Source organism: Egretta garzetta, unplaced genomic scaffold (assembly GCF_000687185.1).
Source record: "Egretta garzetta isolate BGI_Z169 unplaced genomic scaffold, ASM68718v1 scaffold287, whole genome shotgun sequence".
NCBI lineage: Eukaryota > Metazoa > Chordata > Aves > Pelecaniformes > Ardeidae > Egretta > Egretta garzetta.
The window spans coordinates 4953570-4970869 of NW_009260435.1; the positions used below are offsets into that span (position 1 = coordinate 4953570).

At 35.5% G+C, this 17300-nt stretch overlaps 1 protein-coding gene across 1 annotated transcript in view; it reads left to right on the forward strand.

The window, feature by feature from the left end:
- The window catches only part of VPS13C (vacuolar protein sorting 13 homolog C), a 100788-nt gene that overhangs the window by 27717 nt on the left and 55771 nt on the right, over window positions 1-17300 (forward strand). The window contains exons 17-36 of the mRNA XM_035899526.1: window positions 1175-1317; window positions 2729-2921; window positions 3089-3203; window positions 3534-3670; window positions 4389-4512; window positions 4780-4897; window positions 5248-5377; window positions 5641-5719; window positions 6736-6872; window positions 7476-7629; window positions 8089-8165; window positions 8325-8384; window positions 9963-10116; window positions 11429-11545; window positions 12898-13001; window positions 13290-13457; window positions 14262-14566; window positions 14884-15031; window positions 15835-15943; window positions 16374-16507. Coding sequence (XP_035755419.1) covers window positions 1175-1317; window positions 2729-2921; window positions 3089-3203; window positions 3534-3670; window positions 4389-4512; window positions 4780-4897; window positions 5248-5377; window positions 5641-5719; window positions 6736-6872; window positions 7476-7629; window positions 8089-8165; window positions 8325-8384; window positions 9963-10116; window positions 11429-11545; window positions 12898-13001; window positions 13290-13457; window positions 14262-14566; window positions 14884-15031; window positions 15835-15943; window positions 16374-16507 — 2706 coding nt within the window. The remainder of the gene's footprint in view (window positions 1-1174; window positions 1318-2728; window positions 2922-3088; window positions 3204-3533; window positions 3671-4388; window positions 4513-4779; window positions 4898-5247; window positions 5378-5640; window positions 5720-6735; window positions 6873-7475; window positions 7630-8088; window positions 8166-8324; window positions 8385-9962; window positions 10117-11428; window positions 11546-12897; window positions 13002-13289; window positions 13458-14261; window positions 14567-14883; window positions 15032-15834; window positions 15944-16373; window positions 16508-17300) is intronic.

Here is a 17300-nt window from a genome sequence, read left to right on the forward strand (position 1 = left end):
TTTGCTTCTTAAGCAAAGGAAAAAAGAGAAAACTTTACAGGTATAGTATTCTTGAGAGGGCTTATAGGAAGAAAGCTAGTAAGTAGACAACTAAGAAAATGTGAAATGGTAAGGCTTTTCTCAGTATACTTAGTTTCTGTGAAGGCTGTTACATTGTTGTTTTAAATCTGAACATGACTGGTGGTTCTGCTTTAAGTTGTTCACCACTTTCAGAAACATGTTACATTAAGACTGTTATTTCCTTCAAGGAGGATGGTGTCTCTTCTCCCAACAGGCCTCCCCATTCCCCAGCTCACCAATCCAACTTTCCAACCTTGTATTTTTTTGTTAAACTTAATTATTATAAGCCTACATGTGCCTCAGACAGTGAGGCTCAGAATTGATTGGGTAGCAACATGGAGGCCTGTGTGCTATTGTATGAACTTGTGTTCTTATCAAATTGAAAAGAGCAGAGCAGCAGCGAGCATTTCTTGCGAGCATTTCTTGCCAACAACAGACACACAACCCAAACTGTGCCCAGTACTGGTGCTTTTTCTGTCTTTCTGTTTCACACTCCCCTTGCTTAAGTGTGTAGAAAAACTTCCATTTTTACTTTGGACAAATTAGGTGTAAATATGCTTTCATCTCTCTCAGTACCCTGAAGAAAGGTGCAGGCTTCAAATTAAAATAGGAAGCATTATTTGATTCTTAAGTTGCTGATTGTCATAGTCATAAAGCCAAAAAGTCAGGAAGCCAAACCCCTTTCTCACCAAGGTTGAGATGACATTCAGCAGCAAGAACAACAAAGGCATGTATGAAATGTCTTTGAAAATGTAGTTATTTGATGGGGTTATGATGATTTTGTTTGTTGATCTTGCTAGCTCTCTACTGAGTGTAGTTTAGCTATGCTTGCTTTCATGGTTTAAAATAACTTCCTTGAATCCTGAAAAGAGATACAGACTATATCTATTCTGCATTTTTTGAAATACACTTTTATGTTAAAGAAATGACTGATAAGGGTTGAATGAAAGTATAGAATCTTTACTTTGCTTCCTACATAGGGATATGTTTCTTACCTTAGTTCACTGGAATAGCTTTAAATTCCACATTTCATTAGATTTGTTAAAATTAGGAGTTCTGAAAAATTATTTGTATCAAGATGACTAATTTCAATTTTCTCTGTCCTTCTCACTAGTATGTTGCCCATGTTGTGACACTGAAGCTGTTAAGCACTTCTCTTACAATTAAAGAAGACAAGAATGTGGCAGAAACTCTTAAAGTACAGATAATTGATCTGAGTACCAAAATATCACAGCGCCCAGGAGCACAAGCCATTAAGTAATTGGATTGGTATTTTCTTTTTGTAGAAACATCTTCTCTCCCTTCCCACCCCACCCCTCTGACTTTTTACATCTTTTCTTGGGTAGTGCATTATGTTGTATATTTACTTTTAAATTTATGGGCATTCTGAAATTGCACTCTGTTGAAAAGTTACAGTCACGTAATTTGGTGAATAACATAGAATGGAATGAGGAGAGGAATACTGTTTGTTAGTCTTCATAAACAGTAAGAAGCTGTTTCTTGAATCCAAATGTCAAAGTGCTGAATATTATTTTTGGAAGTGATACCTAAGCAGTGTGAATTGGTCTGACTAACACACTCCAGCTGAGCTACTGAATGTGTTGCTTACTTCCTACAGAAACAAAAAACTACGTCTGTGTGTTGCGGGTAGGAGATTAAACAGCATGTAGGAAACTGAGTCCTTCCTGTGTTTTAAGAGAGGGGGCACCAGAAATATAGAACACAAATTATTGGATTATATGGTCAATGAATAAGATTTTCAGTATCTGGAAAATGACACTCTGCACTTTCATGCTTTCATTTGCAGTTCCTTCATCTTCTGACTGGATGCGTAAGATCACCAGCTCAGCTGCTGACTCCTGAACTATTTTTGCTAAAAAATGTTTTGGGGAATATTAAAGGTGCGGTCTGAATGCTGCACAAAAATAAAAAGAGCTTTGGGAATATTTTACAAAAATGCATGCCATATAATTTAGCTGGCAAGACTGAAACAGTAGAACAAATACTTTTGTTGATTTTAAATTTCTGGAAAAATGCAGTTAGGTTATCTCAATGGAGCCAGGTTTGTGACACTGATTATGCCCAAACCGTGCAGCCTCCTGAAGTTGGGGATTCCAATGGTGGAGACCCAGGACCTGAAAATCAGTTTTGTATCTAGTAGGTACTTGTAAGGACTAGTGAAGCTTGTGTGGTTTGGTGGTGTTCACACAGCTTTTTCAGAGGCATTTTTCTACTGACTCCACTTAACGCTGTTGTCAGGGAAGCTGTCTTTAAAGAATATCCACCTGTACCCAAACAAGCCTGTAACTGATTTAAAATCAGTACGTAATAATTAACATTCCTCCTCTTTTTCCTGTAGCATAAATATTCTGCCTTTCTTTTCTCTTGCAACTGATTCTCTTAATAAACATGAGTTGAAAGTTATATTCAGTCCACCTTGCAGATAATAGAAGGTAAAAATATCACCCTTGTGTTGCTGTGAACAACTTGCCCCCTATTTATTTTTCCAGTTTATTAATGTAGCAGTTTCTTAACCATGTCTTTTATTAGTCCTGTTAAGCTAGTAATGTTTGGCTTTATCAAAGGATTTCTCATCTTGCTTGTCTTTCCTAGATGGAACTGTGTTCTGTATTCTAATTAAGTACATTTAACTATTCATCACCTTTAGGGTTGAAGCAAAGCTTGAAAACTGGTACGTTACAGGCCTGAGGCAAGAAAACATTGTACCATCTCTTGTGGCTTCCATAGGGGATAGCAAGTCTTCTCTTCTTAAGATAGAGTTTAATGTTAATCCAGAGGATAGTACTGCTGACCAGAGTCTTACTATTGAATCACAGCCTGTGGAAATAAAATACGATGCAGTGAGTAGTAACCGAAACTCTTACACCTTCTTCTGATTCTCCTTTCTCTGCTGTTATTCTCTTTGCTCTGCCAAGATCTATTTTTGAGTTTTTACTGAGTGACTTTTGTATGTATTGATAGTTCTTGTTTGTCTCTTTTTTTTTTTTTCTTTTTTTTTTTGTTAAAGAGAACAATAAATGCAATGGTAGACTTCTTTCAGACAAGTAAGGGAATGGATCTTGAAAGATTAACATCAGCCACATTAATGAAGCTGGAAGAAATCAAGGAAAGAACTGCTACAGGTAATATAATAACAAATCTCACCTGAGGTGAACCGTTGAATGTCTTAAAAAGCTTCAGTATTATTTTCTGAACACTTTGCTTATGTTTTGACTGCTGGCCAAACCAGTATGATTGGTTTTTTTCCTTGAGTTTTTGACTTGGAGGATTAGTGGATGTTCTGTGGGGAGGAGCATTGAGTTTAGTGAAAAATCAGTAGAATGTTACAAAAGTAAGCCTTTACTCAAGATGCGTTGTCTTTCAGATAGATAGCATCTCTTTATGTTGACTGGCACAAGTGTTTCACTTGTGAATAGCATTTCAACTGTAATGTCCCTTCCTTTTTATTTAAGGATTAGTTCATATTATTGAAATGCGGAAAGTTCTTGACTTGAAGATTAATCTGAAGCCTTCCTACTTTGTGGTTCCACAGACGGGTTTCTACCATGAAAAATCAGATTTGCTGATTTTGGACTTTGGTACATTTCAGGTATATAAATGACCTCTCTAATAAGCTGAAAGGAAGAAAATATTCTTTTCTCTTTACATTGCTGTCATCTGAAACTATCTTGTTTTCAAATGGCAAAGATAATAATCTGTGTGAATGTGCTTTTAACTCACTATATTTCTTATCAAAGTGTTCAAAGTTATCTTATCAGTGTTCAGAACTGTTAAGTTGTCTTTGACACACTTGTACTAGTTAATCTCTCCAGGAAACATTGTCATTTTGTAATCATGATTATAATAGGTTATCATTTAATATCTTTCATTTCTTCAGCAAAACACATGAACTTTTGTTTCCTTTTTTTTGTAAAACGATAGCCTTTTGTTCATAAAAGAGAATACGTTTTTTCTCTTTGGGTTTCAAAGTTGATTCCCTTGTTCATATAAAATTGAAAGATCACAATAACGTAACTTTTGTTTTAGCTGACTGATTAAATGTTTTTTTTAGTTGTACTACAGCAGTAAACTTGTAAACCAATAAGAAAAATTCTTTTTGCGTAACTTGAATAAGGTGGATTGATAGAAGTTACAAAAAAAACCCTACTTATTCTTGATAAGTGTGAAATGAATTAAGATCTCTTCTCTGTAAGAGTCCAAATGTCAATTATAAACTCCTATGAATCATCTTTTTCATCTTCACTAGAATTAATGGCATGTGTATGTAAGTTTTAGACTTAACTTTATCTTGTCTTTTATGTGTTTAGCTGAACAGCATAAATCAAGGCAGTAGTCAAGCTAGTTTTTCATCTTTAGAGGAGATTATGGACAAAGCTTATGACAAGTTTGATGTGGAAATAAAAAATGTGCAACTTCTTTTTGCAAGAACAGGTAATAAAACAACATAGTTGATATTTGCTCAAAAGATTGATAAAGGCTACCTACCTGTAATAGAAAATATGTTTTCTAAAGAAAAAAGGCAAACCAAACCCTTCAAAAGCTCTTAGAATACTTTATCCAAATTGTTCTAGGTTTCTCTAGTTCGTGAGTGGATTCTTTGTCCTTTCCTAGTGATGCTGTTTGATTGCTTTAATGATACCTTAATTAAAGCAATTAGCAAGCTATGTTTTTTCATCTAAATTTACTGAACACTTGCAGGTGAAGACTGGAAGAAGGCTCGTTTTCAACATCCATCAACTTTGCACGTATTACAGCCTATGGATATTCATGTACAGTTGGCAAAATCAATGGTGGAAAGAGATACCAGGATGGCAAAGTAATATATTAATGTTGAAAGGACTTGGTTTTAGTTACTGTGTACTTAACAAAAACTGTATTTTCCCCAAAGGTTCAGTTACACTTTGTAATTTGAAGGTATTAAATTAAGAAATAGAAGTAGATTACTACTTTTTATGAAACCTTTTTTGGCTAGTAGTTCCTGGTCACCTTCACCGTTTACTAACTATACTGTTTAAACTGAGTCAAAGACCTGTTTTTAATGCAGAATCACTAGTTTTAATGTGATGTGATCTTTATATACGAGTATAGATATTGGCAAGATTTAAATCAAGACTTGGTATGTACTTTTATTGTCTTGGAGTTTAATAAAATTTTTTTTAAAAAAAGGTTTAAGGTGTCAGGAGGACTTCCTTTGGTCCATGTCAGACTCTCTGACCAGAAAATCAAGGCAATTTTTGATCTGGTTGATAGCATTCCATTGCCTGAGAAGTCATCTGTGTCGATTCCAAGCACAAAGGTAAGCTGGCTATAACTTAAGAAAACTGAAATTTAAAAAATTGCATCGTTAAAGCAATCATTGTAAGTGTGAAGTCCTGATAATGTCTGCAGTCTTTATCCCTTACAATATAAGTATTGGCAAAACCGACCTTTCTAAGTAATGTGTGGGAGGCAAGGTGAAACATGCATCATCAGTAGAAAATATGACTGAATGTACCAAGCTATACAAACTTTGAAATAGCAATTTTCTTTTTTTCTTTTTTCTTTTTTTCTTCCCTCTAGGTACCTGCTATTCCCACAGTTCCTGTTGTTAGTAAAGGGTTACTTAATACACCCCAACTGTTAGCAGAAATAGTGTCAGGTAAGAAGCTACGGATATGCCTTTGTAAAAGTAGATGGCTGTATCTTATGGAATAGCTAATGTTTTCAGGCTGCTATTGATCTTAAAACATGCTAATAAGGGCAGTAGAGATGAGTATAATTGATAATCTTTAACTTCAAGTGCATAAGAAGGTTCAATTAAGATACTGTTGATACCTCAGAAAAATAACCTACCTGTTTTTAAAAAGAAAAAAAACCCTTTTTTGGGATTAATGAATATTATGCATAAGCAACTTCTTCAAATGTGAGTGAGCTATTAATAACAACTGCATTAGGTTGTCATTAACAAACCAATTTAATTATTCAGATGTCATGAGACTTCTTTTTAGCAGAGAGTATTGAGGGACCTATTTCAGAATTGACTTAAATCCAAAAAATTATTTAGCCAAATACTAATCTGCTTTTGCTGCTGCTTCAGGACACTCACTTTGTGGTGGGCACAAAAAAAAAGCGAGTAACCTGTCTAAAGGATGTGTGCACTTGTATTAAGCAGCCAACGTGTGGCAAAAATAGACTGTTACAAAAATCACGTGTACTGTCCTGAATGTTTTGCATTAGCAAAGCTCTCCTTTTTCTGAAAATGCAGAACTAGAGTAAAAAATGGCAAATTACTGTGTTGACACTGTGGATTTAAGCATTTATTTCTGTGACAGTTCTAGAGAAGAACTTTCCTATCGTGAAAGTTCTTAGTTTCCTATAGAACCTGAGAAACTTGTTTCCTGGAGATGACTTTATAGCTGGTTTTCCTTATATGTGTTCTTGAATGTCTAATGATACAGCTAAACTCTAGTGCTTTCCTTAATAGGGCTTTAATTTTCTTCACCTTTCATCCAATGGGTAAGAAAGCTGTATAGATCTAAAAAGTATACTTTGTCAGGTTAGGTTTAAACTGCTCATACAGTTTAAAATTGAATTGGAATGGCAAAGAGAGGGTGGGATATTTACCTCTGTTTCTGGAAAAAGTTTACTAAGGAGAAAGTCACTTGTCTTCTGTAGACTCTGAAGAAGAATATTTTGATTTTGAGGAGAGTTCTGAACCAAGTGACAGATCACTAATTAAAGGAGAAATAAAAAATAAGGAGCCTGCTAAAGAGGAACTGACAGATCTTCAGTTGAAGTTTGAAATTAAAGAGGTATGTCTTTTTATTTCTATCTTTATCTTCTATGTAAAGAATATTTAAAAAAATGTAGTATTCTATTACCAGTGTTCTCCAGATTTAATGAATGCAAAACCATAGCCACCAAACAAAAAAATGCACATGTATATACATACGTATTTCTATGTATGAGTTATTTATATATGGTATGGGTTTGAGTTATATTTTTTTAATATATAGTATGTATGTAAGTAGAACACATATACTTAATCTATGTATATGTAACAAAAATAGCAAAAAAACCCCCCTTATTGGGGGTATTTTTGGTAGAAAATAATAGTACTAAGTCATAATTTGGGGGTGGGAAGTGGGAAATTTGCACTGGAAGAACAAAGTAAATACCCAGGCAGGTCACTTGAAAAGAGTAAATCCCAAAATATTTCGATGATATTTATATCTCTTGCCATCAGGCAATCACTTTTTTTTTTTTCTATTTTTGCACTTTAACTCTGTAATAAAAATAACACTTCCAGTAAAGCAGGCAAAGCATTAATTTTGCCATTTCTTTTAATTGTCAGTTAGAATATTGAGAATACTACATGTAAAAAGATGGTATAACTGTATTTCTTGTTCATCCAGGTTTTAGTGGAACTCACCAGGCAAAGGAAAACTGAGGAAACTGTACTTGTATTTGACATAATGCATCTTGGGACAGAAGCTACTGTCAGAACCTACAATTTAGCAGCTGTATCTTATTTAAAGAAAATAAGCTTGGATTACTATGAGATTGGAGGTAATAAGCAATGGGAGAGAAGTATACTAGTGTGTGTGTGTGTGTATATATATATGTGTATACACGTATGCACGGCAGTTAGTCTGAAACTGTGGCTCTCCTATCTGTTGTGCTCACTGAAATTCAAATGTTGTTATAGTTTTCCAGTTACAATACTTAGTATGCAACTGTCTGTTGGCAGTGCTTGTCCCACTGGTACAGTTGATAGGGTCTGGACTCCCACCATAATGCTTACTAGATAAATAAATAGTTTAGTACTCAATCTTTGGAGGGAGAAGGAGTACAGACTTGCCATTTTGGACTTAATGAAGAGAAACCAGTGATTCGTATTTGGTGGTATAATGTATTTTAACAAACAGTGTTAAAAGTGAATCCCTGTCTTCCAGGCACAAATTCTTTGGTTCTCTGGAAGAACAGAAATTGCCCTAATTCTTGTGTATTTCATGTGGTATGTTACAGGTAAAAAAGCACCCATTCATCTAATTAGTTCCTCGGATCAACCTGGCCTAGACCTTCTGAAGGTGGAATATATAAAGGTATACATAAAGCTTTTACAAATTTATTTTTAAAGCACTTCTATATATTATAAAGTCTTAAACCTACTATTCAGAGCTAGTGGATTGTTTTGTATCTTCTAAAGAGCGCAGTGACTGGTTGGAATTAATATTAACCTTCATGCAAACCATTATTTTCAGGCTGACAGAAATGGGCCACACTTTCAGACAACTTTTGACAACACTGAACAGATGATTCAAGTGAGTGCTTGGAGATTTTATTGGTTATTTACTTTTGGTCTGCTTGCTTAGGAGGGAGGAATCAATAAGAGTTTCTTGGCTTTCCTGTTTCCCCCCCTCCCCAGTCTTGCAGCAGGGAGATATAAAGAGTTAAAATGCATTTGAAATCTTTTACAACTTACCATTTAAGAGCAATATGTTATTCTGTTTCTTTACTAAGATGAAAAACTGTCTAGTTAGCTTGTGGATAAAATTCAAAATAATGTAAGAATGCATCTTCTCATGCATAAGAGATCACGAAGTTCAAATGTCCGGTGTGGGAAAATGTAGTGGGACCTAGAAGTCTTCACCTTTCCTGTCAAATAACCTGTCTGTATTGTGAGCACTGCATAAGGAGCGCTCTGAAGTCTAAATCTGCTTGAGGGATGGAGTTTTATTTGTTTAGTTTTGGGTTAGGTTTTTTTTTGGTGGTGGTTTTTTTTTTTTTTTTTTTTTGGTGGGGTGAGGGTGGACCAGAGTGTGTTCTAATTCTTCACTCTGAAATATGGCTCTGGGGCTTCTTGTGATACTGCATTTTCCTCTCCATCACTTTTGTCATAGACTCTAGAATGAGAATTTTATCTCTTAAAAGTTATTGCAATTTAGGGAAATGTTTTTAGGCAGAAAGTACCTAACTTCTTAAGTTCTGACTGTTGTACTAATGGTGTATTTTTGAGTCGGAGATTTTAATCTGAGGAAAAACAGTGTCTTGAGGAATTCTGAAAATAAACTACAAAGGGCTGTCAGTTTTCTGTGATAGGTACTCTCCTCCCTTTATAACTTTATGGCATTATTTTGCCTGCCGTTTTTTGGTGTGAAGACTGAAATGTTTCACTTGCCACCTAATAGTTTTAGACTCTAGATTCATTAGGCAAGTCTAGTTAATACTCAACTTTCTATACATCATCAAGTGCTGCCTTGCAACTCTTCAATAGGACTTCTTTGTCTGGAAGAATTGCATTTGGTCTCTTTTTCCAATTTCAAGCTTATTCGAGTGGATGACTTCTACTAAACTACACAGCAGGCACTTACTCACCTTTGGGATTTGTTGAGAAACACCTTTGTATACAAAGTATCTACCAGGCAGCCACCTGCCACTTACCTGTTCATGCAGAAGCATTCAAGGGCGAGCCAGTGCTTGACAGAGCATATTGCTTGAGAAGACTGAATCCTGGTTTAGGTTAGACTGCCTTACTCCAGCTCTATCTCTCTTAGTCATCTAATTAAGTTTTCCATTTATTTAATGCAGTTTTCCATAATGAATTTTTCACTCATTTAATGCTTCTAAGTTAATTTTGTATCACTTTGCTTTTGTACTGTGGAGGTACAGTCACAGCTGTTGGGTTCTTGTTAGGTTTTCTTATTTTCTAAGATTACCACTTTTCTGCTTTACAGAAAGCTTTTTTCCTTTATGATCTGTTGCTGGTGACACGTGCAGCCTTCCTGTTTCTAAGAAATTGTTATATTCCATTGGGTGCTTTTTGCACCTCAGTCCAAATCTTACACTTGTAAGTTTGGTTTGGTTTTTTCTGGTCATATGGAGTCTCGTGTTTTCAACAGGTAGCTTTTTCATCATTGAACCTTCTGCTGCATACAGAGGCCCTTATGTCTGCTCTCAGTTTTCTAACAGCTGTTAGTCCATCAGGCAATGAAAGTAGTGGAGACACACCGACTAAAGACGAAAAGCAAGGAGATGACACTAGATTGAAGAAAGGTACAGTTGTGTTTGTCAAAATGATTGTTCTAAAAAGATGTGTTACATGCTGGCAAAACGATCAAATCTGGAGAAATCTGATTAGATTTGTAGTGTGGGGTGAAGATCAAAGCTCACCAGGCTGGAGGGCTGATTTCAAAAAACCAATAAATGAAACAATTATTACAGTCATAAATGATGTTTTCAGGTGAGCTTTCTATTCTTGTGTTTCAGTGCCATTTCACAAATAGACTTGAATTTGAGTAAATGAGAGTTCTGCAAGCTTAGAGGACTCAAACAGCAGCATGATCTTAGTGTTCATAATGAAATAAAGGAGAGAAATAGTACTTTGATTATGCTGTGTTGTTGATCTAGGCAATTTAAATATACTTCCAAAGAAGTAGAGTCCTTTGCTAGCCTAATGAAAATCTTGCTGTTCCTGTAGCACTGAAACAAAAAAAGAATTTGTATCAAAATGGGCTCAGAGGGGAGCAGCTGCACTGTCTTTAATATTGAGTGCAAAGCTCAGGCATGAGGTGAGCTGGAAATGAGGTGTCTAGTGAAGAACGTTGAGAATAACTTATAATTTTAAATGGCCTGGGTTTGAATCTGCAGGCTGAAAAAGAAGCTGCTACTGTGTACAGTTTAACAAAGCCCGTAAGTATTTAAGCTCTTGGGTTAACATTTTTCTACTATTGGTTAGTAGAACCTGGCCTACTGGTCTTCCCCCATAGATAGTTTTTGACACTTGTGTGTGACTTCACATTATTCTGCCCAGCCTTAACACCTGTTATCGTAAAAACTGGGTGTTGGCTGCCTGAAATAGGATTCTAAGGTTTGCCATTTTTTATAAGCTTGAAGTTTAAGAGAAAACTTACACACTAGGATCTTGGAATAGGAAATATTAGGTAACCTGAAAAAAACAGTACTGTGGACCTATTGAGTTATTGACTTACTGTTAAAAATAAGTATACTGTGCAAGTTATTTCCTCTTTTCAGTGATTACTACTTCATTTAAAAAAAGTAAAACTGTTCCAATAGGGAGTCATCACTAGGTGGGAGTAATATCAGACACAGAATTACAAGCAAATGCTGACATGTTTTACTCTTATGCGTAGAGTTGCCTTCAGAGGAAGACTTGCTGTTCTAAAATGGGATGTTACAGACTTAATCATGTTAATGGTGATGAAAGAAACTAGGAAACAAAACTAAGTCACCTGAATGCCAAAAAAAAAATCCCCTAGACTGAAACGACCCTCAAATACTCTCAGGAGTTTAAGTGAAAATATGAATTACATGTACCTTGAAAATCCCCCCCTTCTCTCATTTCTAGTGGCTAGACCTTCTAAGGATAAGGATGTGTTTGACTTCAAGCTTTTTGCCAAGCTGGATGCCTTCTGTTTAAATATTTGTGATGAAAAAAAGAACATTGCAGAGATCAAGATACAAGGTATTAAATTTTTTGTTAGTAGTAACTGACCTAGTAGTTCAGTTTCAAAGCAACTACTAATAATTGGATTAAAAGACATTGAAGGTGTAATATTTTCATAATATTTTCAGCATCTGATTTTTTTTGATTTATTGTTATCTATACAAACAAGGCTTGTGGTATTCTTTTCAAAGTCAGTCTGCTAGTCTATCATAGTGTTTTGGCTTCCAGCCAGAAAAGCGTGATATATTGTTCTTCAGGTAATTAGGTTCATGTTTTGAAGGAGTTTGGTTATGTGGCTTGTCATGTTGTACTAAGCTTTGGGTATTTCTTTGCTATACCTGATTTATTTCAGATTAAAAAAACCCCTTAAACCTGTTTACTTTAGTTTTGAACTCTTAGAGTTTGTTTAGGTTTCTTGTTTTGGTTTTGTTTTCTCTTCTTTTTTTACCCTGCAGAGGGGCTATCAATAATTCTCTGTGTGTGTGTGTGAAGTTTCACTTCGAAGTTTGGCTTAAGCTGCCATCATAATAGCTGCCAAAACTGTCCCTCAGTATGAATATTTAAGAATGTGTGATATACAAGAACATGTAATGTAGTTAATAAAAAACCTCTTGCTTGTGCCCATCTCTAAATCACATGTATTCACACAAGATTTTGTATGCATAAGTATTGTATTCAAATGCAGTATAGTAACATCTTTTTTTGATAGAAAATATCAGTAAAACAACTCAGTAGCTTGGTGGAGATGGATTATTGTTTGAATATTTTTCTATGAATAGTAGCTCATTTCTTTCCAGAGATGATTGATATTGAGACAGTACCTGTATTAGAAAATTTTCTATTTTGCTCAAAGCTGTAGTATGGTCACATTATCAAAGCTTAGTAACAGAGCAGTGTATGGACTTGGGTTTGAATTCTAGACAATATGCTTATCTTCCGTGTCTGAATGATAAAATGCAAAAGGTCTCTATTTCCAGAACTTAAAATACTTTTTTTTTATTTTGATGAAGTTATGGTAGTTGGGGAATTACTTCTAATTATTCTGATTTAGATACAGGGAGACTAAAATGCCTTGAATTGAATAGAGCTCTTCTGTTTACAGTCCCTTCATCAAGGGGCGTGGTAACTGACTGACTCTGTTTGGAAACAGAGGAGATAGATAATCAAGTATGTTTCGGTATTTTTTTGTGTTTGTTTTTTTTAAAAACCTTTGTTGAATTTAGTAAGCTATTAACAAAATAATTGTTTGTTGCAATGTATGATTTCTGTAACTTTCTTCACCTCCCCTGCTGGTGTTGTATGTCCCCACTCTGATTCAGAGTGTTACTTCTGTTACGCAATGCTACTGTTTCTCTCTTTATGCTTTACAGGTCTTGACTCATCTCTTCTCCTTCAGCCAAGTCACACTGTATTCTTTGCCCGACTTAAAGACATAGTTGTCACAGATGTTGATTCAAGGACCCTTCATAAAAAAGTACTCAACTACAAGATTTTAAGTTTTACTTGATTCTTGGTTAATTTTTTGTGTATTAGAGTGAAATGTAATACATATTCTTACTCTTTTAAAAAAATTGATTTGTCATGTCTTCTCAGGTAAGAGACATGATAAAGCATAGTTTTCATATTTGGAGAATGGATGTCCAAAAAGAGTTTAAAGAAAAAGTTAACTTTTACATCTGATAGGTTGATGACGTATTTAGTTCTTTGTATTAAATACCTTTTTAGAAACTGCTGATGGCAGGTACTGTTTCTCTCTTTCTAGGCTGTGTCTATAGTAGGAGATGAAGTTTTCAGTTTTAATCTGACATTAGATCCATATGCTACTGAGGGAGAAGCCTACACTGACATGTCAAAAGTGGATGGTACCGTATCTTTGAAAGTAGGCTGTATTCAAATAGTATACCTTCACAAATTTCTCATGTCTCTTCTGGTAAGTCTTTTTTTTCCTTTGTATGTTTCTTCTGCATTCTCAAATTAGTCTTCCTTGTTTGTGTCCTCAGTATATGTTGTAACGTAAGTTTCTGAAAGAGAAAGGATAGGCTTAATTTTTCATGTGTACTATTTAAAAACTTTAAGTAAGCTTTAACTGGTTTGAATTTCAAAAAACTAACACAGTGCGAGTGGGTGACTTCCCACCCTCTGCTTTGGAAATAGAGAAAAGTTTGGTGCTATTAAGGTATCTTGGGGGGGTTTGTGTTCACTGCCTTCTCCACCCTGGCAAAAACCTGAGTTCATTGCAAACATATCTGAGCTAACATTAGAGGCAAAACTTTCTTCAAGATTAGATGCTATGAGAACTGCAAACTAATGAATTTAAATATTTGTACCTTTGTAAAGTATCCTAATGTTGGTTTTTTCCATAAAGTGCACTAGTAGGCTTTCTGTCATTCAGTACTGGCTTTTATAGGAATTAGTATTCACTGGGGGCAAAGAGGGGCTCTAAAAATAATGTGTCCCCAAAAGCAATGAGGTAGAAGAATCTTTTGACGAAAGGACGAAAAGGTAGAGATGGGTTTAAAATGATGGATTGTATTGGTCAGTATGTTTTTGACCCTCTACTGGAGGTCATGATAAGAAGGCACTTGGTTGTCTTTCCCCAGGGGAAATTTAACACGGTAGGCAGCATAACTGATGGTTGATGTTGGTTGTGGTTGATGTTGGAAAATGAGAGAGTAATTTAGATTAAAAAACTATTTACAGACATTTCTCCTTTCTCTTCAATTACTTATTCTAGACCTTCTTGAACAACTTTCAGACAGCTAAGGAGGCACTGAGTGCTGCTACAGCCCAAGCTGCAGAGAAGGCTGCTACCAGTGTAAAAGACCTGGCCCAAAGGAGTTTTCGACTTGCAATGGACATTCACTTGAAAGCACCAGTTATAGTCATTCCTCAGTCCTCAGTTTCCCCCAACGCTATAGTAATAGATCTTGGCTTGATTGAGGTTCAGAACCAGTTTAGCTTGGTGTCTCCAGAAGGCAGTTCACTCCCTCCAGTCATTGACAAAATGAATGTGCAGCTGACAAAGCTGAAACTGTCTAGGTAAAGTGCACTTTCCTAAGTAATGCCTTAGCTAATTGGTAATATTAATACTCTATAGGATATTAATCTACTTGCTTAGAAACCATGGTTGGTGACAGTGTCAAATATTTGGTGTTAAAATACTAACCTGTTGTCTTAAGGGCAAATAAATCAGTAGTAAAGTAAGATGCTGTTCTGCTCAGGAAGCCATTTAAGCCTAAAGAGATGTTGCATTTGAGATTTTAAGATGTTACTTCAAAAAAGTAACATATGACTTAACTTCTAACTTCTCCCACACGTGTTTTTGTTTTCTTTTTTTTCCCCCCCTCTGTCTGAAGGACCACTATGGAGACAGGTTTGTTGCATCCAGACATTCAGATACTTCACCCTATTAATTTAAGCCTGTCTGTGAAACGAAATCTATCTGCAGCTTGGTTTCACAAATTACCAGTATTGGAGATCACGGGGTATCTGGATACAATGAATGTAAGTCTTATGAGAAGAAGGTGGTGAGAAGCTCATGACAGTACTTATTGCCTTTACATTATTTCGGGACACAAAGGTGCAATAAGCATCAAATTTTTAGTAGCTGTGGGATGAATTTCAGGGACATCAACAGGATTTAACCTACCTGTGTGAATGTAGAGGTTTGGAAGTGTCATATAAAACACGCGAACTCCTGTGTACATTTATTAAACTGAGAGAAAGAAAAGAGAAAACTAAAAGTGATGTCAAGGAAGTCTTGAGTCTTGTTTATTCCCTACCATAAGGCAGGACCAACCTAAATCAAATGTTTTTGTGACCAGTTCTCTGAACAAGTCTTTTCAAGTGCTTTTTTTTTTTTTTAATGGAATCTTCTTGAGAGGAATTTAAATTTCTGCAAATATTTGCCTTAGTAACTCCTTTGAATGACCTCTAGATAGTTGGTTATTTTGTGGCAACTTACATTCTGTGAAAGAAAATACCAGGTGCACCTTGGGTGAAACTGGAATTAAAATGTCATGAAGTAGCATGTCACTTAAAGGAAAGTATTAAAAGCATAGATAAGCTACATAAAGGCTGCAATTTTTATTGATACAGCTTTAGAAGTTACAACCCTCTTTAGTCTCCTAATCCTTTAACAGTAAGCTGTTAAAAGAATTTCATTGTGTTATTTAAGGGACGATGTTGCTGACAAAATACCTGTAAATAAGCACTTTTCTTGCTAGGAAACCTTCTGCTTTGCTAGCTAGTGATAAACTTAAAGAACAACGTGTTTTTCCTGAGAACTGTGATCTGCAATTTTGTAGGTTGTGTTAACTCAAGAGGATTTGAATATCTTTCTCAAAGTGTTGACAGAAAACCTTGGTGAAGTGGAAGAAAAACAAACTCATGAAAAATCAGTACTGCAAAAGGAAGGTCAGAGATGGAATTTGTTTGTCATGAATATTAAGTGTGCTAGCTTTCAGGAATAATGGAAAGTATTTATTGTCTGGAAAGTAAGCTTAGACAGTATGATGTGCAAGTGATAAACTCTTCTTTTTTTAATTTTACAAGGACAGCATTCACACTTTAATACTTAAAAAAAGTGCAAATGTTACAAGACAAAATTTGGTAACTGTGTTAGCTAAATTGTCACAGAACTAGCCAGGTATTGAGATGTCAGAGTCGTCTTGTTGCCAGAATATGTTTTTATTTCCTTTGCCTGCTCTGAAGTTAAAGGCTCTGCTTGTGGAAATGTTGCTAGCTTATCTTAAGTAAATGTAATGAATAAAAGAATTGGATATGTCTCTTAAGCTAAACAAATGGTGGCAATTTCAAAAGTTAGCCAATTTATTGAATGCTTCAGGTGAAACGAAAGAAATGGAGAAAATGGTTTTGACTCGGGATAAAAGTGTTCCAGAAGGAATGCTGTCTGAAAAGGAAAAAAGAACATTAAATGAAGATGTAATCAACATGCTACTTAATTTTGAAATCAAAGAGGTATGTATACATCTGTGAAATTTATTGTTACTGAATCCAGTACTCAAGTCTGTTTCTTAGAAGTAGTGTAGAAGGGTGGGCTATAAAGTCAATTTTAACTGTTTAAAGAAGACTGTATGTACCAAAAAAAAAAAGAAACCAAAAAAACCCAAAACAAAACAAAGACAACCAAACCCCCAGAACTCAGATTCTTCAGCTGTTTCTTTACCTGTTTTCTTTTGTCTATAACTGTGGGGTTTGTTGTGTGTGGTTTGTGTTTTTTTTTTTTTTTTTTTTTTTTTTTTCTTTTGGTGTGTAGTTTTTGTTTTGTTATATTTATGTGGATGTTTTTGTCCATACAGAATCTGAGTTCCTATTATTTAGACAGGAAAAAAAAGCCAAACTATTCTATTGGCAAGTGAGAGTTGCATTCAAAGACTACCAACTTTCTCCTATCCCCAGCCACTGGGGAAACTTATTCCATGTGAGTGATATGCAATCATATAAGAAAACTTAGTTTTAAGGGCATTAGAAGTATTTGTCCCACAGCTGAAGTGTAAACAGGTAACAAGTTGATACTGTCCCAGGTTTTGAGTTTTCTCGGTTTTTTCAGAATTACGATTGCCATTGGCTGATGAGGTATTTCATAGAATCGTAGAATGGTTTGGGTTGGAAGGGACCCCTAGGTCATCTAGTCCAACCCCCCTGCAGTGAGCAGGGACACCGCTAACTAGATCAGGTTGCTCAGAGCCCCATCCAACCTGGCCTTGAATGTTGCCAGGGATGGGGCCTCCACTACCTCTCTGGGCAACCT